This window comes from Electrophorus electricus, chromosome 7 (assembly GCF_013358815.1).
Source record: "Electrophorus electricus isolate fEleEle1 chromosome 7, fEleEle1.pri, whole genome shotgun sequence".
NCBI lineage: Eukaryota > Metazoa > Chordata > Actinopteri > Gymnotiformes > Gymnotidae > Electrophorus > Electrophorus electricus.
Window position 1 is genome coordinate 12,076,952 of NC_049541.1, and position 27,963 is coordinate 12,104,914.

The window sequence follows — 27,963 nt, forward strand, 5'->3', positions numbered from 1 at the left end:
CAGCACAGACTCCTGGGTAAAGTAGTTCGCTCTGCGCATTCGCCCCAACTCAGGCGCGCCGTGGACGCCGCCGTTGGTTCATACCGACTACAATCCCAGCATGCGCGCTTGTTGGACGCGTATGTCGGACAAGAGCTATGACTGAGGATTTGGACGAAGAGGTTGTGTTCGAGGTAAGTCTTTGGTACGTTTAGGCATTTTTTTGTAACGTAGTTCACTCTGTTTATAGCAACCGACATCTTAGGCGCTTTAAATCGGGCGGTGTTCGCCTTCGACCAATTGCTGCAGGTATATCATTGGGGACAAGTGATACGCTGGCCGCCAGCCGTTATTCCTCTGTAGCTAACTATCCTAGCTAACCTATGCAACTTGGCTACACATCGAGCCAGCTGGTCGTGTCTCAGTAAAGTACCAAAAGGCCGTGTTATTTTGTTTGGCGTTAGTTCACCGTAAATGGGCACGTTTAAAGGCTAACTGAGAGCTAAACGAAGCGAAGCGAGGGGTGTGGCGAGGAGGAGACGTTTGTGTTTGTACGGGTGATGGAGCAGGCAAGCATCCTGCCAGGGACGGCTGCGTGTGTTGGTTTACTGCCAGCTAATGTTTTGTGGTTTTATACATCCATGCCGTACCAAGTGTATGGTGCACGGCATGAGTGCTGGCAGCGCTCCGACTTATGCTTTATTTGAATTATTTTCCTCCCCAGCGACAATATCAGCCACAAGTAGGCAGGGAGGTTGTTAAAGTGTTGCAATACTACTTCAAAATGACGGGCTGTAGGAGAGCACGCTGCCTGGTTATGCCGCTCTTCCAGTAATAGCAAGCAGCTGTGGAGTGAAAAAGCATATTTCTCACAATAAACAACTTCTGGTAAAATCTATCTGCATGAAAACTGGTATTAAAGTCATTTACATTGAGTAAACAGTATAAAAAAAATTACTTGCAGAGATGACTGTTGGAAAATCCTGCACAGGATTGAATATTTACATTTCAGTTAGTTACTCCTCTGTTCATCAGCTTTCAACCTGGTCAGACTGGCTGTTTTACACCAATTTCCTTAGTGTTGCATGCCAAAGAAACTACATCTCCGTTCCTGATTTCCTCTGCACACTCTACATAATGCAGTGTAAGATCACCTCATCAGTTATCATTAGTTGGATCTGTTTTGTCTTTTTGTATGGTTGGGTGTAGTCATAGTCAGCTTTATTGGCATTTCGTATCACAGATGTGTCGAGAGAGAAACGAAATATAGTTTTCTCCAGGACATGGTGCTTTTAATGAAATAATTACATTGTTTATTGGTGCAGTGACAAACAAACAAATCCCTTACTTTGGTCATAACCACTGTCTCATTGGCCCATGGGCCTCAGTATGATTTTGTGTCCTGTACATCTGGCTGCTTTTTTTATGTGAAAAATGGTGTCTAGGATTCATGTTTTCTGTCATTGTCCACACAGGATGGGTGTATTGTACCGGTCTTGTGACTTTTAGAACATGTCATGTGTAACATAATGTACTGTCAGCACAGATGGTGTCCCAGGCCACCTCTGCCAAATTCTCCTTCCAGTAAACTGTGTGCTGAAAATGAGGTCTTCATCCACTGGCCAGTTCAGCTGCTTCTTTTGTATCTACCTCATACACATACAAAAACCAGATTCCCTTCCCCTTATGTGAGAATTAGCCACCCAACATGTCTCAGCAAAGGGGCCTGTACTTTGTGAGATTAGTACGGCTGAATTGATGGGTGCAGGGATGTGAGGGCAATAAAGCTCCTTAGCTGTGCCAGTCTGGCTGGAAATGCAGTTGCTCCGGGGCTAGAGCGTCCGGAGCCTCGTCGGCGGAAAGCCGCACATCTGTGTTGGCGGGCCGGAACTCTGGCTTTTGAGGGCGAACTCGTATCCTGCGTGGAGCGATGAAGGGTCTTGGGATGGGGGGGAAGAGAAGCGAGGGATGATGTGGAGGTAAAGGAGGAAGAGGAGGTCAGAAAGGGTTGCTGCAGCTCCTTTCACGGAGAGAGTAGCGTCCAGTTTCCTGAGAGGAATATCTGAATCATGACCTCTCAGTTTTCTTTCTCTCTCTCTCTCTCTCTCTCCCTGTCTCCCCCCCGTCTTTCTATAGAACTCTCCGCTGTTCCAGTATTTACAGGATCTAGGACACACCGATTTTGAGGCATGTTCACCCATCTCTCAGCTGCAGGAGGAGGAGCTAAGTGCTGGGGTTCGGGAGGGTCCCCTCCCCCAGGACACCCCGCCCCCTTCCAGGGTGAGTGCCAGCTTTGCCCGAATATTACGCTAACCTTTTAGCAACATGCTTCTGCCATCACCAGACAATATTATACCATCACTACAACACAAGATTGGTCTTGCATCATAACAGGACTAAGTTGTGTAATGCATTTGTGGTGTAATGTCATTTGCATTTGACGATCCAGAGAGCACGAACATTAATGGGATGCCGTAGCAAAGTTTGGAATTTAAACGAGAAATAAAAACACTGCAGCTTTGTTGAACCAGAGCAGATTTAGAGCGTTTGCAGTACACACATGCCCTGAATCGTGCATGTAACTACCTTTATGTGGAGTGTAATGTTTTAATACAGAGGAATCAGATGCTAATGCCTAATCTGATATTACCAAATGCAGGCTCATGTTTACGTCACATGCTCCGGGAACTGATGTCAGTCGCTTGGTCATAAGTGCAACAGGATATGATTAAATGTTGGAAGATTTGTCAAGTTAGGAACTGTGTTGTGCAGTGCTGTGATGTTTCCTGCAGGGCTGTGCTTGTGCTGATTGCGGGTGTGCGCGCACATGCGCCTGTGCATGTGTCATGAGCAGGTAGCCATGTACATGCCTCTGTGTGTGTGTGTGTGTGTGTAAGTGTGTTTGTGTGTATGTGTGTCTGTGTAAAACCTGTATTGGAACATGGTCAGCTGTGCCATGGAATCTTAAGTTACAGTAACACAGAGGCAGTGGGCTCAGTTTGGCTCGTGTTTGCATGACTTGCTAACATTTGGGCAGGCCCATGCCAATACAATTTCCGCTGAAGCTTCTACACATACACACACGCGCTCCATTTCTTTTTATTCTTTTCTGGCTTTCTTGAACACACAAAGCCCCCCGAATGTCCCAGAGCAACGCTAGCAGAATACTGAACACACTGGCAATACCTCAAAAGTTGGGGGTAGAGGGAGGAATTCGTTGCCTTGATTCGGTCTTTTGCATTCGGTCCTGACGAGCAGTGAGCACAATTCAACCCCCCTTGAGTTCACGGATTACAACACAATCCTCCCAAGAATGTGGGCAACAGGCAACACTTATATTGGAGTTGGCAGAACTCTAAGAGAGCGGAGTTCTTTTTCAAATTCTTAAGGAATGATGAGCTGTGAAAGAACAAAAACTGAATCTGACCATGGTAACACCATCCTGAGGATAGCGTGGTGGTTATTAATTGAGGGGTTATGGCCCAGGATTAATCAGTGATCAAACTATTTGTGTAACCAGTGTAGCTAGATTTATCCTTGCTGTAGTGGCCTTAGACTTTGTGTGTGAGTGAGAGAGAGAGTGTGAATGTCTGCACTGATACAGGATGTCATATATTAAAACAAACTATAAGCCTATAGTTTGTCTTTTAAATGAGTGTGACTTTAAAGGCCGCATGATTGAGATACGTAGTGAAGGATTGGCTGTATGTGTATAATGAAAGCCTTGACCCAGAGGTTCTACTTAATGTCAGCACATTATGTCCGCTTGCTCTGTGTTTAATCTCACACTGGCCTTTTGCTCTGGCGGAACAGTATCAGGTCCAATCAGCTCAAATAGCCTGGGTGTACTGAAGCCTTCAAGCAGTCACTGCGAAATTTGATTGTTGTTTTGAATTTAAACAGTAATCCCGCCCACCAGTACCTACTTCCTCTCAGTTTGTACAGATGTTGTTTTTTCTGTAAATGTTCACATTCTAAACATGGGCATTGATAATCCAGTGCTGTGTTCTCATGCATGCGTGTGGTTTGCAGATGGGTGGTATTTGGAGGCTGGCTGAGATTCTGTGGCGTCTCGGCCCGTTCCATCAGCACAGTGCCCCCCTGAGGCTGGAGCAGCAGCTGGTAAGAGGATCTGGGGGGAGTGGGTGATCTACTTGCTCAGTCATTGCTATGCTGCTGAAACAGGCTCTTTACTTTGTTACTGACATGACACCTGACATGAGCAGCTGAAGTGAGCATATGGCAAACATGCATCTCGACACTGTTATTAATGGGTTGTAAATAAATCCTGAAGCCCCAGTGCACATGAGGCAGCCCAGAGTACAGTGTTTACACTCAGACCATCTGTCTCTGAGGAGCATATGGGTTTCCTGCCTTTTAATTATTGTTCTTTTGTAGAAATTGTTCTTGGATATAGACAAGCATCATTTCTCATATGTTTGATATTTCCACTCTGTGTGGGAAGCTTGCCTTTAATACTCATAAATAGATTTTTAAATTATGAAACATTTATTTTGTTAACAGTAAGTTTTAAGTTATTAATGGCAAAAATGATCCCCTGTATTTTCATAAGTATTGTTGACAGGGGAAATGATTTGGCATACTGGCATTACAAAACACGTGCCTTCCAGCAGACTGGTCAGATTTCCTGTCATTTTGCTAATGGCATTACAGATTACAGATCCTTTCACAATATCAGCAGAAGGGGCCCGTAGGCACGTCCACTGCAGCCAGTCCCTGCAGTCATACTAACACGCAGTTTTGTACCACCCTCAGAGAGAAATGCATTATACAGTAACCAGGACTACGTAAAGTATATGAATATATGAATACACTGATGTTTTGTTTTTTTTTTTACTTTATAAAATATGTTTAAATTATTTATTTTTTTGTCCACTTTTTTTGTTAGCCCTTAGAAAGGCCTGACTGCACATCATTGCTATAAAATTAGGATGGGTAATGTACATATAAATTGAGTCAGATTTTGAGTGTGTGTGTTCTGGCAGGACACTGGGTTTCGTCAGTACGCTCTGCGCTGTGTACTGTCTCAGGACGTGGTCTTGCAGGAGGATGTGGAGCTGATCGAGCTGCTGGACCCTAGCGCTCTGTCTCTGGGCTCAACTAGTATTGTCTGCCCCAGTGCCAGCACAGCTCTGCCCGCACCCCGCTACTTCTCATCACCTTCTATGTGGTACACACACACTGCGTTCAACCTAGACGTTTGTGTGCAATGATATGAGTGTGCATTACACGTACATGCATGCATGCCAAGTGCCTGATGTATGGTCAAATTCTTTAAACGTTAATTAGGAGGCAGGCAGGATTCACTGTGTGTTTTTGTGTGTGCATGCATACGTGTGTGTGTGCGCGCGCGCGCCCGTGTGCGGGCATGCCTTCCTGTGTACGTCCCTTCCCAGGGAAGTCTCTATATTTGTCGGACTGCTGGCCGTCCTGCTTGCAGCCTGGTGCTCTTGTGCGGAGGAAGGGCAGGTCCTGCTGTGGCTGTGTGTGGGCGCACTGGGTGTGTGTTGCGGTGCGTCTCTGTGGCGGAAGGCACGGATGCAGCGGCTGGTCCAGCGTCACGCTGCCCAGCTAGAGAGCCTGGTGATCCACAGCCGCGCTCTCACCAGCCTGGCGCGCAAATCCCTCCGCCTCATCCAGGAGACGGAGGTCATCTCCCGCGGATTCACCCTGTAAGTGTCCACATACGCTCTTTCACGCACGCGCACACACACACACACACACACACACACACACACACACACACACACACACACACACACACACACACACACACACAAGCATGCTTGTTTTGTCACTGTGTAATGTTGTCGTTCCCCTGCGTTGTCCTTTGTTCTTTCTGTTCTGGTGCATCTCAAGTCACTGTTTGTGTTGTTGGTTCTGGTGTCTGTGGCTTGGACATTTTGTCAGTAGAGTTATTTATGTATCATGGAGGTAGCCACTTTTAATTGTAAGCAGTTACGTTAACATAAACAGACAGAGAAGCACACAGATACTCATGCCAATATGCTGATGCGTGGGCCAAATTTTGACACAGTATCAAATAAAGAAATTAATCTAAAAATTTGAAACTGTTATTTGCTCTCTCTTGCTGCAAACATTTAGAGCTGGGTAAAACTACCTTCTCATTTAAAGCAGCTTTGTTTTTGTGTCCGATATCTACTCTTAGAATCCTGTGATCAACCTTGGTTTCTCTAGGATGGCCATAGCTCCTTTTTTCCTTAAGTTTCTGCTATGTTCATCTTAAACCCTTTCTGGAGTCCAAAACATCTCTTTAAGTCTGCAGGTCGTCAGTATTATATAGATCATTATGTAGCTATGAGTAATGCTGAAATAATGCTTCATAATTTGTTCTGTGTGGGCTGATGCATTCTAATTTCCTCTTAATTTCCTGATGTGGGATTTTCAGTATTATTTTAGAATCAAGCTAATGACAATGTGCTTCACAGCAGGTTTAGTCCTATAGTAGACAAAAACATATGAGTTCAGTCTCACATGACATTGACCTTCTGCTTCATGCTAGTTTTACAGCTGATTGGCAGTACAGCTGCAAGAATAATTTTTTTATATGTTAGAATAATATTTATCTGGTGATCACTGTCACTCATCTTGTCGTTGTCATAAAACCTCATAACTCAGAATCAAAGTTAATTAGTTATTTTGTTCAGTTGAAAGCTGGGTAATTTGTTGCATATTTTATAAATGCATTAGGAAGATTTATTTATGTACACTTTTTTAATTTTGTCAGCTGAATGCAATATAATTGGATGTGTGTGTGTGTGTGTGTGTGTGTGTGTGTGTGTGTGTGTGTGTGTGTGTGTGTGTGTGTGTGTGTGTGTGTGTGTGTGTGTGTGTGTGTGTGTGAGATATGTGATCCAAGTAAGCCAATGAATGTAGGTGTGTGATTTTCTACATATTTCAAAGGTAGTGGCAGAAGCTGTGCTGGTTATGTACTGAGCATATGCAATGTGTGTTTGCCCTGATGGTTCTCGGACGTCTGCACAGTTGGATCACGTTTCACTTGTCAAGTTTACTCGACAGGGTGAGTGCGGCCTGTCCCTTTAACAGGGCGGGGCAACTGCGCAGCCAGCATCTGATTGGTCTGAGAAAAGCGGCCTATCAGAGTCTACGGTGTGCGTTCCGAGCCTCCCGCCTCGCCACTTGCATTATGCTCAAGTCATATCCTTTTCTTGCAATATTGTCTAGATTTATTATTACACCATGACTTGCAAGATGGTTTAAAATGCTTTTTGTGTCCATGACGTGATGTTGCTGCTTGGCATCATAGCTGCCGGTTCCTTAACTGTGCATTCATTTACGTTCCCGCTGAACTCTGAGATCGACAACGTCACAAACTATGTCTCCACTGTACCAATCAGAGAGCTGGGCCTTGGCCTGGGGGCAGAGCATCTCTCTGATGAGCAGGCTCAGGAGCTGACCAATGATTACAGCCTGCCTGCCCTGAAGGTAAGCAAAAACCACCATTTACGTCACTTAAGCAAGACGTATATCTTATGATTTTACAATCGAAAATGTTTTAGGACATACATATTTTTTTGGAAAACACCATACATTTTTAAAAACACAAATAGATGAACCTGAAGTTGACCAGAAAAAACCTACTTTGTGAGATTGTCATTTGACAAAACAAAAAACAAAAACTAACTGCCTGATGGTGCGTTTTCGTTGTTCAAGCTCCTGTTTCAGTTGTGGGTGGGGCAGAGCTCGGAGTTTTTCCGCCGACTGGCTCTGCTTTTGTCATCGGGGAGGGAGGAGCCAGAGCCCAAGCCTCGCCTGCTGGCTTACCACAGCGTGGCCGCAGTCACCGGCTCCCTCCGGCCCAGCCTGGCTGACTGCCTTCACGACCTGCAACGCAGCTATGATTTCCATCGTTACTTCGAGATGCAGCACCAGGCGCAATCGTCAGGCCGGGCGAACCACGCCCGCCAGAAATGCCGGGAGCTTAACACTCTCCACACGTCCGTGCGGAGCTTGCAACTGCACCTCCGGACGCTGCTTAGCGAGTACGAAGTTTTGACCTTGATTGTGCCACAAGCCAGTTAGTTAAAAATACCCGGGTGTCGTACATGCGTTGAGGGAGCGTCAGTAGGGTTCCTTCATCGTAGCAGAGAGCAGTACATCAATGAAGTTTATTTAGTGTCCGAGTGTCTCTGTCCGTCTTACTCTTCTCCTCCTGTGTGCAGGGTGATCATCCTGGAGGACGAGCTTGAGAAGCTGATGGTCGCCAAGGAGACAGAGGAGGTGACGTGCGCGGGCTACCAGGAGCTGCGGGAGCGGCTGCACCTCTTGGAGCCACACATGCAGGCCAGCTCCTGCTGCTGGGATGACGTGGCCTCACAGGTCGAGCACATGGTGCGCCGCATCACCGGCTGCCCAGGTCAGGGCTCGAAACCGCTGCCGACACAGCCACAGTAGCACAGGGCTCGACCCTTCGGCCTCCACAGGACGGCTTGTAGCACGAAGGAGGGGACGTTTTTGTTGCTCTTTATGAAACTGGAGCGCGTCCATGGAATAAAGGAGGGTAAAATAACAGCAGTGCTAGGTGGGGCGCACTCGTGTGAATCACTCAAGCGGGTTTGTGAGATTAGCGCCAGGTAAGGCAAACGGTGTCATAGAGAAGCATCATTAAGATGGGAGGTCAGACTTTTTACAGCCTTTTTACCTGATAAATTTATTACGCAATTTCTAACATGTTCCTCAAAACCCTTGTAATATTCGACAAGCATTCTGATTGATAACAATATCGTTGAAAAAAATGCCAGCGACCTTGTGCCTTGCCCCTGCTGTGATTTATGCCTGTGTGTTTGTGCATTCCCACATCATACACAAAGGTGCCTCAGGAATGTCTTTCTGGTGGTTTCTATAGTAACAGGGTGTTTGGTAGGAATATTTTTAGAGTTCCTTATTCGTCCTAGTTCCCACCCAGTAGTTATTCTAGGATGCATAAAGGAAGAGGGGGCGAGACTGTGTGTGTGTGTGTGTGTGTGTGTGTGTGTGTGTGTGTGTGTGTGTGTGTGTGTGTGTGTGTGTGTGTGTGTGTGTGTGTGTGTGTGTGTGTGTGTGTGTGTGTGTGTGTGTGTGTGTGTGTGTGTGTGTGTGTGTGTCTGTGTGTGTGTCTGTCTTTATGGTGTGTGTTGGATGGTGAGGGACGTGTCCTACTTTTCTTGAGAATGAGCGGATGTAGTCATCAAGTGAGCGAGTCAGCGGGAGAAGCAGCTCAAAGTTCAGCTGCACAGTCGTGCAAACGTCAACCCGCGCATAGCCACATCTCCCCAGTCAGCACCGCACAATTCAGTGACTTTGATACAGGGTGGAGATGAGGCAGCTGGCGTTAAACCAGGAAATGCCAGTCCTTGCAGGACCTAGACCTCTAAGTTGTTTACCTACCTCACCTTACAAGTAGGTCTGTATCAAATGTTCAAATACAGAGGCATGATGATATGTAGTCACACACAAACATGATCACACATGGTTTGAAACATAGTTCACCGTGAAATGTCATACGTGCCTGTACACAGATGCTCAGACCCATACTCGTGCACTCACCCTCAGACGCTCAATGGATATGTGATGGTGTTTGTGTGTGTTCCACAGGAAGTGCAGAAGGTCCAGAGGAAGCAGCTGACCCTGCCCCAGCTCCTCCTGCTCCCGTCACACACATAGAGGACAGAGACCCTGTCCCAGAGGAACAGGTGCGTCCAGTGTGGGTGGGGTCAGGGGCAGAGGGGGGGGTGGCGAGTGTTGACATGAGTGAATAAGGCAGGGAAAATGACTTCCTTATCTCGTCACAAAAGAACTTTGGTTTCATCTGTAGACACTTTATATCATCTACCACAGCTGCTCTTGCTTAGCAGCCACTGAAGTAACCACTAACAGTCTGTTTGTTGCTGTCGGCAGTTGTGTTGGGCAACAAATTGGTGCCTAAATGAAGAACAGAAAGAAACCACCCTCTGTGTGATCAATAAACCAGAAAACCTCAGCTGTACACTAAAAGCGAATCCAGTAGCAGTGTAGATACAGTGAAGTTACATTCAGGATATCTGTGAGCTCCGAAGGGTGTAGATAGCGCTTTAAGGATGTTTATAGCGTTATCCCCACCCCCAAGTGTGTTCCACTGCCCCTAGAACAGAGTCCCAGAACACACACTGCCCCCTGGAAAGTGGTGGAGATGGTGGAGATTCATATAAGCAGCATTCATGGGTGTGCATGTGAACAGGAACTGGAGGCATGCGTCTCCGACTCGGACTCTGACACGGAGTGGGGCGGGGCCGTGGACATGCTGTCGCCATGGGATCGGGAGCGGCAGCGTCACGAGAGGGAGGAGTCGAGGAGGGTTTTACTTGAGCTGAAGTCTGTCCTGGGGATTCGAACGTCGGAAGGGGAGAGAGACAAATGCAAGCTGTTGCTGTTCAGCGACCAAGGTGCTACAGACACACACACACACACACACACACACACACACACACACACACACACACACACACACCCTCCCTCACAAATCTCAAGTAACACTTTTTTTTTTTTTTTTCCTCTCTCATTTCCAGCAGTAATCCATCACTCCTGACCTAATACATGTCTTGAGAACCATGTAGACACCCACACACTAAGAAACCAATACAGCTCTTTGGAGCTGGCCAGTCCTGCTCCAGGGAATCTGCTTTTCATAATGATTCAGTTTCCATGGTCACTTGCGTGGCCTTGATCCAGCAGTCTCGGGCCTTGGGACTCACTGTCTTTGTTTCTCTTTCTAGCTGCCTTAACACAGGTTGCTATGGAACCTCTTGCCATCCCAGAATCCTCAGCGGTTCCAGACTGCACCGACTTCACGGCAACAGCAGGTAACCACGTCTGCCAGCAGGTGCCGGAAGAGGATGTGAACGAGGAAGCCGAGGAGGCGAAAGACGCAAAGGAGGACGGAGGGAAAGAAAGGCCAGTGACTGAATTCTGTTGCGGAGGCACCGAAAGCACTAGAGAAACCCAGGATAAGGGAAGCGGGCAGGCCGTGTCAGAAGGGCTGCAGTTCTACCAATCAGATGGACTGATTGATGAGGAGGCAGGGCAGGATGGGACACACCCCCTCACTCCCAGAGTCCCAACCCTTTCAGTGATTGAGAGGCTGACGGAACTGCATGGCTCAGAAGCTCTTAGTTTTGGTTCTGCTCTGGCTGCCCAGGTAGCTGCTCGCTCCCACAACTTCACACACCTGCAGGAATGCACCTATGAGGACTCAGAGGAGGAGGAAGAGGAAGTGACATCACAGCCAGAGAAAGACATGGAAGGGAGGTGTTGAAGGACGAACATCGATGAACTGTTTTACTGCAAAGAGGTTATTTATTCCCATCAACTGTAGATTTATTTATTCAGCTTGTTTCAGGAGACTGGCATCAATGGATGTAGCTGGTGTAAGAGTGAGTGAGTGAGTGAGTGTGTGTGTGTGTGTGTAATCCATCCATCCCTCTTTCTCTCTGTATGCCTCAGGTACAGGCTAGCACATACAGACACAGAATCCTACATTAATCTATAAAAATGCATATACACACACACACAGCTCATAATTTACATTTAATGCTGGTTACCTGTCCGCATACATGTGCATTGTCGCTGTGTGTGTGTGTGTTGACGGACCTTGGTCAGTGTTTATAAATACATGCCGTGCAGGCCGGCAGAAACGAGCACTTGATTTGGCCACTCCTCTTGTGCTACATTTCAGAAGGCCACCGTCTTTCAGAAGAGGCCCACTGGTTCAACTCTCTCAACGTTCTGCTGTGGTGTTATCTGGGATATCTGTGGGTGTCTCCTCACCCTGCCACTCACAGAAATGAGATTTTGGAATGGATTTTCACTCCCTTAACAAATGACATCATAGACATCCAACATAAATCTTATAATTTATTAACTTAAATTGTTGCTTCTAATTTTTTCTAACATAAGTAAATCATTTTGACATATTGGATTGGCTGGTAATGAACGGTAGTTTTTGTGCTCACATGTAGCTCGACTTTTCAAATGTGTCCTAGCACAACGATAATCATAACACACACTGAAACAAAACACACACATGAGTCTTATGTAATGGTTAATATGATATTAACAATAGCTTTTGGAGAAACCAGAGCCCACATAACTACCTCAGTAATTTCCATGCGTCCATTTATTACCTTTGATCATTAAATAAAGGACGTGCTGGATCGATGTTTCTCATCCCTGTATCCCAGAATCTTCTAGACAGTCCTCGGTTTTTGCTCTGACCCAAGTACCAGTATAACTGTCAGGTATACAGTGTTCTTAACTGTTGGAAGTAGGGGTTTGAAATATGGCAAAAAAAAAAATTGATTCATTTTCACAATACCAAATATATCATGATAGCATGATATTTACTTTTTTCTGACATTTCCTAATGAATAGTCACAATGAGCCTGTGGTGGTGCTTTTTAATTGCTATCAAAAAGTGTACAATAATTGTTCAGTCTTTTCCAGTATGTAAACTGTAAAATTAAATATCTCGTTAAAGAATAGCTAAATATTTAATGGCATATAAGGTACTTGCATTACATACAGGCACATTATTATTATTATTAATAAGCTGTTTAAATTCAATATTAGTTACTGATAACATTAATTATTAACAATTACTGCTGTGATGCCACTAATTGTGCACCTTTTCCCAATTCGTCTGAATCTTGTTCCTGGTAGTGTGCAGCTGGTCAGTGTTCTGGAAGCCCTCAGTCCTGTCTCTGTGCCCTGATGTGTTCAGGAACGTGTATTACGATACAAGGTATTGTGATGATACTGGGGTAAAGCAAAAATGGGGACTGCCTGGTTGAGTCCAAAGACTGTCTTGAGAAACACTGGTCATCATATATGGTGACTCATTCAGGAGCAGTTGGCTACGTTTAGAGTAAGTTGTAGGGGTGTTTGCGAGATGGTTAGAGTTAAGTGTAGGGTTAAGTATACCCTGACCAAAATTTCATTGGAATACATTATTGGAACCATAATCAACTTGATTTAGTTTTAATTACATGTGCTTCTTATGCTTTTTTTTATTGGTCATCCTTTCGTCCACAAGGTGGCACTGGTAAACTGGTTAATCCTAGCATTTTGTTGTTGGAAAAGGGACCTATTTGAGAAGGTAATCACTCGGTATGAATACAGGCAGTGCACAAAACCAAAGCCGTTACCTCCTAAAAATCACTGCCTGCTTCTCAGTTGAAATCTGTAGTAGCCATTATTATTTGAGTATTCTTTTTGTAAATAAAGTTTAAAAATTTCAGCGGAGCAGTAAATAAACCTTAGTAACAAACAGTTGATAATATAATGCATGCCTTAAACACGATTCATTGGTCCCACAAGTGTGTGACTTGGCCCTGCCCAGAGGTTTCTGAAGTTCTGGAGAAATCATGGCGACAATAATTGCATCATAACCTGTGTGTATTTGCTAATTCTTTTGTGCATCTGTTAGTGCTTTTGAACTTGTTCCCCGGTGCATTCATTTTTTAATGTTCAAAACCTCCTCCAAAAAACAAACAAAAAAAACACCGTGACTGTGAGTGAATGAATGCGTGCAAGATTGTCTGTGTTCTCACTCGGCATCAACTAAGCCTTTTCTGATGCTTGTAAAAAAAAATTTTTTTTGCACTTCAAACAGCAAACAAATTCATTTGTGAAATAAAGTTCCCAAATTCATCTCGGCCTGTTGCACTTCTGTATACGTCAGTTAATCGGTCCAGGGTGAGTAGGCTGTGCGGGTTTAGCCACGCCTCCTTTCCCACCCTCAGATCGCACATCGTTCATCATCGCCACGATACTCTGCAGCAAAAGCTGAATCTGAAGTCACATTTATCAAAAATAATAACAAATCCAAACCGTTCTTTGTGAGGCATAACCGGATCTAACAGTATAGGCGAAGTCGACTAACCGACCTGCTTACTCAGGTGAAGATCGTCAGTGTGTCTGTTGACGTACAGCCAGAATAATCCCCAATAATCCTTCAACATTCCCCCCTCACTTGACAAGGAACTATTTTTGCGAAGTATGCAATGCAATGCTGCCATCTACAGGGCGTCTCGGGGTGCTCCCGTTCTGCGTTGTGAGCTGCAAAGCGGGTAAAAGTGGTGTAGGCTAGATCTTTCACCGCTTGCACCTCCATTAGTGGATATGCGTCACATTTATGACAACTGATGGCACTGATGTTTTATTAACCCCTCTTCAAAAGGGAAAATATAATAAATAAATCTTATTCCCGTTGTGCACAAGTGAGATGGTTGCGGTCATTGATGCACTAACCGGGCACCATCAGCTGAGTCGGCGAGTTTCTTCCCATGCTCCCACAATGCATCGCGTGCCGTCCGACCAGCAGCGGCAGTCATGGAGGGACCGGGGCTCGAGCGCTGGCCGGCGGAGCAGGGCGCGGACGAGGTGGCCGTCAATGGCCACGAGCGAGCGGAGTCCAGTGGCGCCAAGAAAAAGAAGAAAAAGAAGAAGAAGAGCAAGCCTGCGACTTTGCGTGAGTCCCCAGAGTGCGCTGTAACCTCGCGCGAGGCGGCGCGGTAGCTGCCGTGTTGCAGAAGTGGCGTGGAGCGGCGCGCGAGTTCTCGGAGGCCCGTACAGACGCCGAGGCTCGCGCGCTCCGGTAAAGTAGCGGGCATTGCAAGCTTGGACGCGTTTCACACTTTTTGACAATACCGACGAGTTTAACTCAAGATATTAATTGTGTTTAGCTGAAACAGAGATGCAAAGAACGTGTGTTCCACAGGATCTGTGGGTATTTACGATACAAATCTTTTTTTTTTAATTTGTGTATGTATGTATGTGTATATATATATATATATATATATATATAGCCTAGTTGAGAAACTTAGGAACAATTTAATTAAAGAGTTTACTGAAATGTTTAACACCTTGTTACCTCTAAGTAGGTTATAGTTGTGTGACTTTCGCGTTTCTTAAATCCTAGTTTTAAAATGTTTTGTTACTCAGGTTGAGGGTGCGAAATCAAATTAGGTTCGCCGTGTCGCATTTTCAAGGTTATATGATGATGAGCAGTATATTCTTTGATAGGTTTTCTGTCTTTTCCCGTTATGTGGGATGGAGCTTTTCCGCAGCCTTTAAACTGCCAACAATTAGGCAATCGCCTTCACTCACGCGCCCGTTCGCACGCCAAGTTTCTCGAGGAGCGCTGCTCGGGATGCACCTGGCACACTTAGCGCTTACTTTGCTTGTAGGCTCGTTCACCTGTGTGTGTGTGCGCGCGTGTGTTTGACTTTGCAGCAGGACAAGCTGAACTGGGGGAGGATGGAGAAGGCGATATGAGAGAGCCGTTGGAGCAGCAGGTCCTGGAGGACAGAGAACGGGACGAAGATGGAGAAGAAGGTGTCCCACCCAGCAGCTCTCAGAACTCCGTGTTCTCATTCAAACTTTGATTCCACTTAACACATCCACCGTCTTGAACATAAGTGTGCGCCATGCATACGGATTCAGCCCGGTTTCACTGTGCCCCTCTGTGTGGTGTGCGTAAAACGCTTCTGTGTTGCTTTCGTCGCAGACGGAGACGAAGGGGAGAACTCCGCAGGGAAAAAGAGGAAGAAGAAGGCAAAGAAGAAGAGAGGCAGTGAGTTTGTTTGTTTATTTTTAATGTTTTTTATTTTTCCTCCCCTTTGATCCCGTCTTTCACACTGTGTCCAGCTCTCGCTGTTACCCTGGGGCGATCCCCTGCTGTGAGTGTTTGTGTTTGTTCGTGTTGCGCCTGGTTGACCAATGCAGCAAGCTCACTCTGTGCCAGACTGCTGCACTCCTGGAGAAGTCCTGCAGTGTAAACCCCCCCCCCTTCTCTCTCTCTCCCTCTCCCTCTCCCTGTCCCATCCCTCTCTTCCATCTATGTACTGATGCCACATTAACTTTGGATTTTGTTTTACTGCATAATCAAATGTCGTTCACAGCTCAGGCTGCATTTTTATAAATAAACTTGTCACGGACGTCGCTATTCCTCCAGCTAAAATGCAGACCGATCCTCCCTCCGTACCAATCTCTGAACTCTACCTGAATGGAATGTTTCCAGTAGGACAGGAGTGTGAATATCCTCCCTCACAGGATGGGTAAGAGACTGATGCCCCCTGACTCCGCTTACCATTGCACTTTTCCTTTAACTCCCATCCTATCAATGCCTTTTCCCCCTCTTCTGTTTTCCTAACTATTATCTTTCTGGACCTCTCCTAGACCTTTTTTTTTTTTTCTCTTCTCCATTTCCTCTCCTGTACTTCTGCAAACTACTCCCTTTCTCTCCTCCTCTCCTCTCCTCTCCTCTCATTTACTCCATTCTCACCTCCTCGCGTTACCTGCGCGGATCACGTTGTTCTTTTGGGGGTTTTGCTCTACCTCGGATTACCCTGTGCTCTGTGTAATATTAGATTCCATTGCTGAGACGACTGTCACAGAGGTCACTCACCTCTCATGCTGTTTAAGGTAGTAGTCCTGCTGTAAGCGGCATGGACGAGGAGGATATGATGAGCGTGGACAATGGGAGCGCTGTCACAACTTAAAGCTCGACCACTTATCTCCTGTTTGAGCACGAGCACAACCTGCCCTCCTTTACACGGGCTGCGACAGTACGACCTTCAAACTACTTCACTTCAAATTGCCACCATATAAAGATCTGTCGGTGCTTTTTCACTTAAAACCTTGCATCTAACCCTGCAGTTGCTGATGAGACTAAGACCGACTGCGTGTGTGTGTGCGCGGGGGGGGAGTAGGCGGAGTGCAGCATGGAGGATGAGCAGCAAGGAGAAGCGGGTGCTGGATAGGGCAAGCGAAGAAATGTGGAACGACTTCCGGCAGGCGGCTGAGGCCCACAGGCAGGTGCGGCAGTATGTCAGGAGCTGGATTGAGCCGGGCCTGACCATGATAGACATTTGGTGAGGGCCAAATCCTTCATCTTCACTCGTCTTTGGACACGCACACCACAAAATCCTTTTATTTCACATTTTATTTTCACCCTCTTAACTTTTTGCAGCAAAACGTGACCATAAAATGCTATGAATGTTTGTCTGCTTGTAATGCTTTATGTATGTACTGGATTCTAATGCGCCTCTTTGGTCCCTTGCTCACTCTCGCCCCCTAGTGAACGTCTGGAGGAGTGCAGTAGAAGGTTGATAAAGGAGGACGGGCTTAAGGCGGGTTTAGCGTTTCCCACTGGCTGTTCTCTCAATAATTGCGCAGCACACTATACACCCAATGCCGGCGACTCCACTGTGCTGCAGTATGATGATGTGTGCAAGATTGACTTTGGCACACACATAAATGGTACAAACTCACATGCTCATGTGTGTACATGTATCACACACATCAACCATGCACACACACAATCATAGAGAGCTCATTAGACAGGGAAAATGTGTTCTGTCCAATCATTCAAAAACACACATACTGTCTTGCTCTTCTGTATTTATAACCTCCATTTGTGTGTGTTTTAGGAAGGATAATTGATTGTGCTTTCACAGTCACCTTTAACCCAAAGTATGACTGTCTGCTTGAGGCTGTAAGAGATGCCACCAACACAGGAATCAAGGTGTGAGAGAGAGAGATTCTGATTCTTTCCATGTTCTGCTGAGTTTGTGGCCATCTGTCTCATTTAGCAATAGGGCTTCCTCTTGTGGGAATAGTGGGTTTAACTTGCACTTTTGAAATCACACACCACACTGATCAATAAACCATGAAGCTTTGTGGTTTCAAGTGTCTGGCGTTTGATCCTGCTGGGATAAAAAGCGTATCTGCTTGGTTTCCCAAGCTAGACTTTCTTGGTCAGTTAAGTAGACGCAATTTACAAATGATCCCAAAGGAGTAAGTAGCCACATTTTTACAAAGTTCACCAATTTTTTAAGTCAAATTATCAGTATGCTTCCATAGAACTGGATTCCAGCACAGCTGGGTAATTTCACTGCTTTAACACATCTAATAAACCTAGTGATTACCTAGCTTGATTCTGGTGGATATTGGCAGGGAAATGGTCAGAACTAGGCCGGACGGTTGCGTGTTGAGTATACGCCTGGCGAGCAGATGTTTAATGTAATCGGATTGGCTGATAATGCTGCTCTGTGCCTTGCCTGTTCCCCCGGCAGTGTGCTGGCATAGATGTGCGCCTCTGTGATGTTGGAGAATCCATACAGGAAGTTATGGAGTCATACGAGGTGGAGTTAGATGGCAAGACATACCAAGGTAAAGACACAACGAACGTTTCTGTGGAATGACATGCACTGAGGCCCAAATGCAAAACGCTTCCTCTGCACTTTTAAAAAAAAAAAAGAAAGGACCTTGGTGATCAGTTGTAAATTGAACAGATTGAATTAAATGGAAGTGAGTGGTGGTGAAAACTCTGGTCTGTGTTAACAAAAACTTTACCTTTCTTTTTTTTGTTTCTATGCCTACCAGTGAAGCCAGTTCGCAATCTAAATGGCCACTCCATTGGTCCGTATCGGATCCACGGAGGCAAAACAGTGCCCATTGTAAAGGGAGGTGAAGCCACTAGGATGGAGGTATGACTACCCTATCCTCCATCTGCCACAATACTTTCACACAGTCTTCCGTGTTGCGGTTTTCAGGAGTAAGCACATCTAGGATCTGCGCCAGTTGAAACAAATGCAAATTGCGCTCGACGATCAGCTCTTGCCCTGTTCTATTTCCACCAAACCCGCTACATCTCCCTGTGTATGGGGAGTGGGGAGATATGACAGTGGTCGTAAGCTTGCTCCTGCTTAGCAGTTTGAGATTCGGTCCTATTTTTGGACTGCAGTGCTAAGCCAAATCTGTTCTTTGCAGGCATGCTGCTGCATAGCAAAAACTGCATGCTTGCTTTCTTAATTGTAGTTAAAACACAAAAACCTGGACAAGATGTATGGAGGACTTACTGGTGTCGGGGCTTTTCAGACTCCATAGGTGAAAGCTTGCTGTGCGTGTGTGTGTCCAGGAGGGAGAGGTTTATGCTATTGAGACGTTTGGCAGCACCGGAAAGGGAGTGGTGCATGATGACATGGACTGTTCCCATTACATGAAGAATTTTGATGTAGGACATGTCCCAATCAGGTAGGACTGAGCTGTACTTCTAAGTGCATGATTGTAACATGAGCCCTACACACACGTAGGCTCACGCACTCCTCTCGTTCCATACCGAGCGGAAGCCGAAGGGCGACAGGCACCGTGTCACGTAGCCGCTTCTGCACCCTCCAGGCTGCCGAGAGCCAAGCACGTGCTCAACGTGGTGAACGAGAACTTTGGTACGCTGGCATTCTGCCGCCGCTGGCTTGACCGCCTGGGGGAGTCCAAGTACCTGATGGCCTTGAAGAACCTGTGCGACCTGGGCATCATCGACCCGTACCCCCCGCTCTGTGACATCAAGGGCTCCTACACGGCACAGTTCGAGCACACCATCCTTCTCAGGCCCACGTGCAAGGAGGTGGTGAGCCGAGGAGATGACTACTGACCCATGTCTGCTCGGATGTGTCGGCTGTACTATGCAAGAAGATGAGGGAAGTCCCAAACTTGCACATGCCGAACGAGACACACGCTTACACAAATGCGCACACAGAAGTAGAAACTACCTTAAAACCACTTTGCTCTTCAGCAGAGAGCAACTGGACCCTGCTGTTGTGTAAATAACTCATCCAGGTTCTGCCGCCACTGCGTGCTTCTGCAACCTTCCGCATGAAAGCTGTATGAACTCTAACCACCACGGCACATTAGGCTGCCTCTCCCTGGCGCCTCTGCTCCGCCTTGTGTCCAAGATCGCTTCAAATGCGTTAAAGGCTGAGGCAATCTCAGTGGTGCGCTGACTTCCGGAAACTTGGCCCCGAATGAGGTGAAAAGAAAAAGAAACTTGTGCAGTCCCCACATCTCTGTTCCAGTGGTGGGAGGTGGTTTCCCTGCTTTCACACGCCCAACTCCGCTCACAAAGGGCTTGATGATTAACTGATTTGTTGGATTTGGTGTGACAAAGCAGGGAAAAGGGATGAGGACAGGAGACCTAAAAAACAAAGTCCCCAGCAGTGGGACTGCGAAGCACTGCATTATTTATTTCTAGTCTATGCCAAGCAAAAAATGAATGACAGTTTAATAGAAACTTTTAAAAAAGTATTTACATATATATATATATATAAAGAGAAACTCAGTATGGCAGCTTAGCTTGACATGGTGCCAGGATGGGAAAAAAGTTACACTCTGCTTCTCAGTATTCTTTGATATTTGTTAATGTATCTCCGTAACAGCTGCTCTGTAGCATCCATGTTGCATTGTAACCTCTGTGTGTGGATTAAATACCAGCCTTCATTTACTAGATCTATGCATGTTTTCACTCCTTTCTTCCTTGTCACTAGTCTCCAGAATTTCGTGCTGGGACAGAGGGCAGAACAGCCAACTGCCCTCGTCAGCAAGCACCAACACACATGTTACAAGTGCACATACTTGGTGAGTTACCCCAGCCACACTAAATGGAACATCAGACTTTGTTCCATTCTATTAGCAACAGCACTGTTAATTGCGCTAATCTAATACATTCAGAATAAGGACGTTTTGTTCCTCATGGTACATCAGTTTTATTGATGTAGAGGCAGGCTACTGCTGACTGACTGGTATGTAATTTAGCTAGAAAACATTCTGGATGGTGCTTTAAACCATGCTGTATTGAGATTTCAAAATCAAGCAATCTCAAAGTAGATATAGGAGAAAAAACATGTTCAACAACACCCTCACCCTCCATTTCTTTTAGTTCCAGAAATTTCAAATCTGTAGAAATGACATTTGTATTTGAAATAACCTCTCCCCTTGACTCATTGTAAGTTTGCTCTTGCATCTGCTTAGACAAGCTTGCCACCACATAGGCATTCATGATTATATCCTCACAATGTCAGCATTAACAGATAATTTGCTTAAAACCACCACTGATAGAATACATTGCATATTGATAATATTTAGTTCCAAGTGAGCTTGTGGCTGTTAGTAGATGCCTTTGTACCATTTAATCCCAAAAGGATATAGTGCTAACTTGTCTTAAATTTAATATTTTCATTCCTATACATTTGATGGAATAAACGCAAAATATCTGCAGATACGGACATGGACACAGTGATCACTGGCTCTTTTCTTTCCTTACTATGAATGTTTGTCTTAGTCTCAACAGTCTCTTTAAAAAAAACAAAAAACAAAAAAAACAATGTGTATTTGGCCTTTGATATTGTTCCAAGACCCAGTTTGTTTCGTCTCTTCTCACAAGGACAAAGTCATGAAGGTCCTTTCGGTATTAAAGGGGCATGTTTGAGATACCTCTAGTGTTATGTACTTGAAGGTGTGAGACAAGAATGCTGAAAAAACTTAAAAGCAAGGAAAGACACAGTGCAACTGCCAGGAGAGCCATTTTTCTAGAAAAAAATGCAAAAATATTATTTTATTGAGGTAAATTTATCTAGAAATTGAGGTAACAATTTGCATAGTTTTGCACCTATACCTGCTGAAGAGTGGATGAAGGGACAGGGACCACAAAAAGGACAGAACCACAGCATGCTCATCACAACCACGGTCACAGGATGAATCCACTCGGCTACTCGCGCGCAAGGTTGCCTGCCCTTGTACACACTCACGTACAGGTGGACACTACACATACAGCATACATTTTGTGTCAATGCTGGTGAAAAACAGATTTTTTTTTCTTTATTTTCTCTAAATTGCTTTCTTTTTTAAAAAAATAAAAAAATTCTTGTTTACCCAAGTACTGAGCATATAAAAGTACATTCTGAGAAGTCTAAAAAAAGAAGCACAAGTCCTGAATAGTTTGAATTGTTCTGAGCACTCAAAAGTAGCTGAAAACACTAGAACAGTCTTGGTAAACTTGTCTAAATATGGCAGGGCACTTTTAGAGGATTGGTGGTAATCTTGCCAGCCACTCACCCTCCCTTATACACACACCCATAAGCAACCACCCCATATCATCACAGTTGTTGGTCAATTTGTCTCTTTGTGCAAAGAGCTGAATAAATCAGGGAACAGTCATCATTCAAATGTTTGTTCTACACTTTGGTTTACGGGCAGCATTAGGCATCCACCCTCATGGGGGCCAAGACCTTCAGTCCACTCTTGGTCCCCTTTTACGCACAGATACATGTTGCAATAATGCTGGCTTTATTTGTGCTCTCTCACGTGAGCTCACACACAATCACTTCAAGAGTGCCTACTGCCAAAAATCTGTGTAAGGCATATGAGTGTGACACAACTCCAGAACCAATACATGCTACAACAATAACACAGACACAAAGACTAACTCTCATAACCGTTTTCAACAGAATGTACAACAATGTCTTTCTGGTGGCTGATTTGCTGCTAAGCAGGGGTCAGAGGTCGCTGACCTTGCCTTTATCCTGAGTGTTTCTCTGGGTGTAGAAGAGAATATAGGCCTGTGCCTTACATACTTCCTCTACTGTGCATACACTCAGCTTTGAATCATTACAGTGCACCCAGAATCCTGAAAAGAGAGAGAAAATACATAAGGACAGTTATCTCACTAGTCCATTGGTGCCACACCAGTACCAATCTGATTTTTGGGTGATGTGTTAATTAGCCAATATGTCAAATGATTGGCCAGGTTGGTTAAAAACTTCAACATTATACTAACAAATGTCAATGTTCCTTAGGATGTTTCTCGACAACCTGGCATCAGAAAGATGTTTTGCCCCAAATGGAGGCTTTTAAAACTTTGTTTTTTGTTGTGTAATCTAGTTTATGTGAACCTCAAGAGACGAAACATTGATTGATATCGGCTTCAGATTCAAGAAAAGCAGACGGTGTCCCACCTCCTTCTGTGTTGTAACAGAAAGCCGTGTAATGGCCAGAACCAAAGCCTTTCCCATGATGCATTACAACAGCAGAGAGCTGGTAGAGGAAGTGTTGGGGGTGCGCTGACGTGTTGGAAGCAGAGTCTTTGCAGCAGTACAGCTCCATGTTCAGCTCCTGTTCGAACTCAACATGGACACCAATCTTCTCCCTGTGGTTACGACCAGACCACCTAACCCCACACAAGAATAACACATTAACAAACGTCGTCGCTGCACTCATGCAGACTGTTCCCTGTCTGTCTATGTACCTGAAGCGTTTGAGGTGCAGTCGTAAGACATGAGGCAGTTTGTAGATCATCAGTTGTTTCTGAGCTTCGGTCAGAACCACTTGCTTTGAGCAGAAGCGCCGTCGTTTATCTGAGAGCACACCGGCCAAGTTAAAAGTGCATATGCCACCTACGTCACTCGTGTGGGTCATTACTAAACATTCTAGCAAAGTGCTAACGTACAGTGCAAACTTAGCTAATGCATATAGTTTGGTTACAACTTCTTAATATACTTCTAGAAATTCCCCAGATTAGTAAGTTTGGATCTTGAGTAAAGTTATACAGTATGTCGTACAGGCTACTTACTGTTGCATTGGTCACAGGCGTAAATAGCTCCTTCTAAAGCTTCTGTTTCTGTAAACTTGGCCAGCATCTCTGTCAATCCACATGCAACATGTGCAACATCCTTACTGTTGCTGTGGTAACGCTCTGGAAATTCCAATGACAGATCCCAGAATGGCTCCACTGTGTTAGAGCGATGATCACACACCAGGCACCTCACCTAGAGTTGGAGATTTCAATATTGAACCCATGATTATGCGTTTATATGGGTGGCGAAGCAGAACATCCATAAATGCACATTTATGCACACACATGCGTGTCATGCAAGAGTCTACACTCCCAAGATTCTTTTAAACACTCCCAAGTTCTTTTAAAGCCAACACTTTTTGCAGTGCTGCAGACAGACGTCCTCACCTGGCTCAGTAGCTGGCCGTGAAAGATGGTGTTGACCACACTGAGCACTTGCTTGATGAGCCGCCTCTGACTGGCTGGCACACTAGCAGGCGTCAGCGTTCCTGTTCGCTCCAGCTCGTGCTGGACCTTGTCCAGAAGCTCACACAGGAATTCCTGTGCGTCCTGCTGCGCGTAACCTCGAAATGCCGGGATCAGCTGCCAGACAGAGTGCAGCATAGCAAAGGGAGACACCAGAGCCCACTTCCCTGACCACATCACCTACACACACACACACACACACACACATTTAGGCTACACAGCATGATGTACAATGGCTACTTGTACATACGAGTTACTAAGCTATATGACAAGCCAATGTAAGAATACACCACCACTTTAACACAATAGCATTTGGTTATCCTTTAGTAAACCTTGATTTTAAAAGTGCTGGATAAATAAAGCAAAATATTGTCCTATTATTACACAATACCATTTCAACTTTAAATAAATTTAATTAGAAAGATCACAATATCTGGTTATCTGTTGTGTGCTGTCTAATCACCCAAGAGTCATATACCTGGAACAATGTATGCAATTCGTGACAGAGAGAGATGTGTTTGGAGCTGGGCTCCTTAGGCTGGATGAGCTCCATGCTCCGGGAGCGCGATGCCCCGCCACTGAGTCCCGACCCCACGCCAGAGGTTTTGGGCTGGATGGCGTGCTGACCCGAGAGCCCTAGTTTGTGACTAACAGCAGAGGCGAGAAGCTCCAGGGCTTGGTTCAGATCAAGTCTCAAAAAACATTCCCTGAACACGTGCAAATGACTCAAAACCTGCAATATCGAGTTCATGTAGCACGTGTTGCCGAGGTTCCGCAAGCCCGTCACCCCCGGTGTGACCGTGGGACGTCTCTTGATGGGCGAGTCACCCGTTTTAGGAGGCAGGGCCCGGGTGAGATTGGCCTTAGTTGGGGGGCGTGGCCTCTGTTGAGGCGTTCTGTTTTCAGAAGTCCGTGGGGCAGGCTTGCGTCCGACCGAACCGTCACGGTCGGCCGCGGCTTTCCGACTCTGCCTCCGGATGCGGTTGCTCTTCCTGGGCGGCGCACTCTCCAACTCCTCGCGGTGCTGCCGCTTGAGCTTGCACCGTCGCTCGCGCGCCTCCCTCTTCCTCTCCTTCGCTGCCTCCTGGCGCCACTCCTCCTCCAGACGCCGCCTGCCGCGCTCCGTCTGCTCGAACCAGGTGCGGAAGACGCGGCCGATCAGGGCGCGCCGCCGGTGCCACAGCGCCGTGAACATCCGGTCCTCGTCACGCAGCTGCAGCTCCTGCGTGTTGCCGTGTGTGGGCTGGTCCGGCAGGGCGGTGGCGGAGCGCAGCGTGCGCCCGCTCCGCGTGGTCACCTCATAGCGCTGGCTCTTAATGGCACTGAGGGTGCTGCGGAGCAGCTTCAGGTCGCCGGTGGCGTTGTCGTTCAGCACGTAGTCGTCGCATAGGTAGCAGAACACGTATAGCTCGTTCACCTCCATGGCCAAAGGGTGGCGCTGTTCCTGTAGCGCAATAAACAAACATCACGCAATGACAAACTAGGCAGAGACAAACAAGATTACAAGGCTAACTGGAAAAACTGGGCATTATGCAAAATGTAAGAGTACATTTTTATTAGTAAGTTACTGAGCAAAGAGAATGGTTTGGTGTTTCCCAGCCCACGTTTCTGTGGCTCTGATGGTCCACATTTTTGCTTTCTCCCAGCTCTCCACAAACCTAAATCAAGTAATACGATGGTGATCATGGGAACTGAGATAAGGCAAAAACTGTGTCAACAAAGACTGGATCTGGAAACAACAGAACAGCATGGAAATGTTACAGAACGAGGCAACAACCAGTGCAACCTCAGTAAGCTACCAAGATGTAAACTAGCAGACCACCACAGGAAAGCATGCGCTTATACCTGGAAGTGTCGGAGTGCGTGCTCCTCTATGTAGCGCCCACAGGCCACGTGCGAACAGCTGAGGCATGCCCATACAGACTCGGTGGTGTTACAGTCCACGCAGTGCCACTTCTGCGGGTTCAGGATCGAGTGGTCCCGCGCAAGCCTCAAGCGACCTACGTGCTTACACCTGTCCATTACAGTCACACCCACTTCACATCACCATGGTGAAGGCAGTTTGCTTTACAACCACCTTGTCCCAAGGCATGGCTCATCTGAAGAGGCAGGAAACATGGTATGAGCACAACAAACACAAAATCAAACACAAAAAATATTTAAAATGATTTTAAAAACTGATCCTTGAATATTGTCACAACAACTGAAGCTCCTATTCATACTTTTAAGATTAACTACTATAAAGAACACGCCAAGCTTTTTATTTTGTTTTTCTTGTTTGTTATAGTAGCAATATCACTCCTAAACCACACTGATTAGTATCTTTGTACTCTATTGCTAGGAAAATGCATTCAACCAAAACACGGTGTTTGAATATGCATAGTAGTGGAGGCTTTTTTGTATCAGTTTCCAAAGGTTCGTAAATATCTCAGCTCAGTGCTTGTTTAAAGAGACCGTTCAAACAAGCAACACATTCACGTTGTAAAATAAATACACTAGTAGCGCCCCCTATAGGACGCCAGCACACAAAACTTACCATATTTAATCAATTTTATCGCAACATTATAAACTTTGCCTGAGCAGCTTATGTTTTCTTGTGTAATTTTATGCATTACAAAAACAGGACACTCGACAATGTTCAATATAGATCAGGCTGATAACGCTGCTTTACAAGAACGACTTCTACCGCACAGACATTGGCTGTAGGTAGTAGATTAATAGCCAACCTGACTGCCCCGTCTGGTGTCTAGCGACCAAGTCTATCGCTCCTTCGCTAGTTTGCTGGTTCAGTTCTTGAAGTACTACAGCACTGACTTATTCACATACTTCCTGTAGTACATGTCTGCTTTGAAGCGTTTCCATGCACAAAACAAAGCTAACGTTAGCGAGCTAGCAGGGTACACCGAGCAAGCCATCCATCGCCAGGTATTTTAGCCAATTGTACGTTTACAGCAAGCTGATGCGAATTCACTATTTAGCCAGCTAACTAACCTTCCCCATGGGCTTTTATAGCTAACGCTAGCTAGTATCATCACTCCATTGGCGGCCAAAAAACCGGTTGCACAATGAAACTGATCTCACACACGTGTTAAAGTCCACAGGAACTGGGCGCGATTAAGCCAGATTCGGGGTGATGGCCAGCGTACGTGTTTTAAAGCACAACTCTACAGCTAAGGGAGCTAACGTTGAGCCTGTAAACTGGAGGCTTTTGGGCGCGCTAGTACACACTAGCTAGATTAGCTAACCAACTCTAGAACTAGCAACCTAGCAAGCAAGTATGCACAATTACTCAAATTAGCCTGCCAAGTAAAACTGACGCTCTGGCTTATTGTCTCGAAACGGGCATCCAATATAACGACAATCCAAAACATTTATAACTAGAGTACTGAAAATGATACTGGCTCTTCTATAAGGTGCAGAAATGTATCCCAGCGACCCAATTAACGCTAGTGAACATTGGTCGTCGGGTCTCCTCGAACTTTAAGGGAAAACAGTCCAGTTGAAGGAAAAGGAATCTAAGGGCATCTTAAATTCATCAAAACTGGCCACTTTAAGAGCAATGAAGTTGGAATAATTAACAATTAATCGGCAATAATTAATCACAGCGCCTGTTCCTATCTTAGCGACCCTAGTTTGCTAGCCATCCAAGTTTCATTTGTCAGGCTTCGACTAAGGAACGGGATGCTGATACGCACTTCTGTTTCGACATCTCTCCGACGACCGATGACGTTCGACACCTTGACATTTTCACAAAGGTTATTTTTTGGGCTGGCTACCCTGTAACGTACCTGTATTTTTTTTCTTACCAGCGGTACCTCACACCTCAGACACAACTGCAGCCGCCATCTTGTCCAGCTACAATTGTCGCGTGGTGTTCAGAGCTACGTCAGAGGCTGCCGCGAGGCTCGATTGTGACGACAGAAACGCCGCCATCTTCGAACTAAGATAAAAGTCTTCCCTTTCGAGTAAAGAAAACCAGACGTAGTATTAAAAGACCACTCTTAAAACGTCTTTGGTGAAAACAAATCATTTAAGAT

General features: G+C 45.7%; 3 protein-coding genes across 8 annotated transcripts; 2 read left to right on the forward strand and 1 right to left on the reverse strand.

The window, feature by feature from the left end:
• The first annotated feature begins 101 nt into the window (after positions 1 to 101).
• On the forward strand, positions 102 to 13,704 carry vezt (vezatin, adherens junctions transmembrane protein). Of its 2 annotated transcripts, none has more exons than XM_027020670.2 (12): positions 102 to 173; positions 2,116 to 2,259; positions 4,012 to 4,101; positions 4,986 to 5,170; positions 5,397 to 5,672; positions 7,030 to 7,179; positions 7,320 to 7,467; positions 7,696 to 8,024; positions 8,205 to 8,398; positions 9,616 to 9,713; positions 10,238 to 10,442; positions 10,773 to 13,704. In XM_027020670.2, exons 1-12 carry the CDS (start codon positions 138 to 140, stop codon positions 11,309 to 11,311), a joined length of 2,394 nt encoding a protein of 797 aa, XP_026876471.2. In that variant the 5' UTR covers positions 102 to 137; the 3' UTR covers positions 11,312 to 13,704. The 2 variants fall into 2 exon arrangements, with proteins under 2 accessions (XP_026876471.2, XP_026876472.2); XM_027020671.2 differs by having other exon boundaries at positions 7,042 to 7,179.
• A 681-nt stretch (positions 13,705 to 14,385) lies between these two features.
• On the forward strand, positions 14,386 to 20,338 carry metap2a (methionyl aminopeptidase 2a). The gene is made up of 11 exons (XM_027020690.2): positions 14,386 to 14,524; positions 15,289 to 15,390; positions 15,563 to 15,628; positions 16,010 to 16,112; positions 16,767 to 16,928; positions 17,135 to 17,316; positions 17,487 to 17,581; positions 18,132 to 18,228; positions 18,442 to 18,545; positions 18,977 to 19,092; positions 19,237 to 20,338. Exons 1-11 carry the CDS (start codon positions 14,386 to 14,388, stop codon positions 19,487 to 19,489), a joined length of 1,419 nt encoding a protein of 472 aa, XP_026876491.2. The 3' UTR covers positions 19,490 to 20,338.
• Positions 20,339 to 21,199: 861 nt separating this feature from the next.
• usp44 (ubiquitin specific peptidase 44) lies at positions 21,200 to 27,782 on the reverse strand. Of its 5 annotated transcripts, XM_027020672.2 has the most exons (10): positions 27,715 to 27,782; positions 25,772 to 26,025; positions 24,405 to 25,370; positions 23,849 to 24,106; positions 23,459 to 23,654; positions 23,135 to 23,243; positions 22,845 to 23,056; positions 22,401 to 22,516; positions 21,506 to 21,651; positions 21,200 to 21,419 (listed from the first exon to the last, which is right to left on the reverse strand). In XM_027020672.2, the coding sequence occupies exons 2-10, from the start codon at positions 25,946 to 25,948 to the stop codon at positions 21,302 to 21,304; spliced, it is 2,298 nt and encodes a 765-aa protein (XP_026876473.2). In that variant the 5' UTR covers positions 25,949 to 26,025; positions 27,715 to 27,782; the 3' UTR covers positions 21,200 to 21,301. The 5 variants fall into 5 exon arrangements, with proteins under 5 accessions (XP_026876473.2, XP_035384051.1, XP_035384050.1 ...); XM_035528158.1 differs by lacking the exon at positions 27,715 to 27,782 and having other exon boundaries at positions 25,476 to 25,865; XM_035528157.1 differs by lacking the exon at positions 27,715 to 27,782 and having other exon boundaries at positions 24,405 to 25,584; positions 25,772 to 25,825.
• Between the last annotated feature and the right edge of the window lie 181 nt (positions 27,783 to 27,963).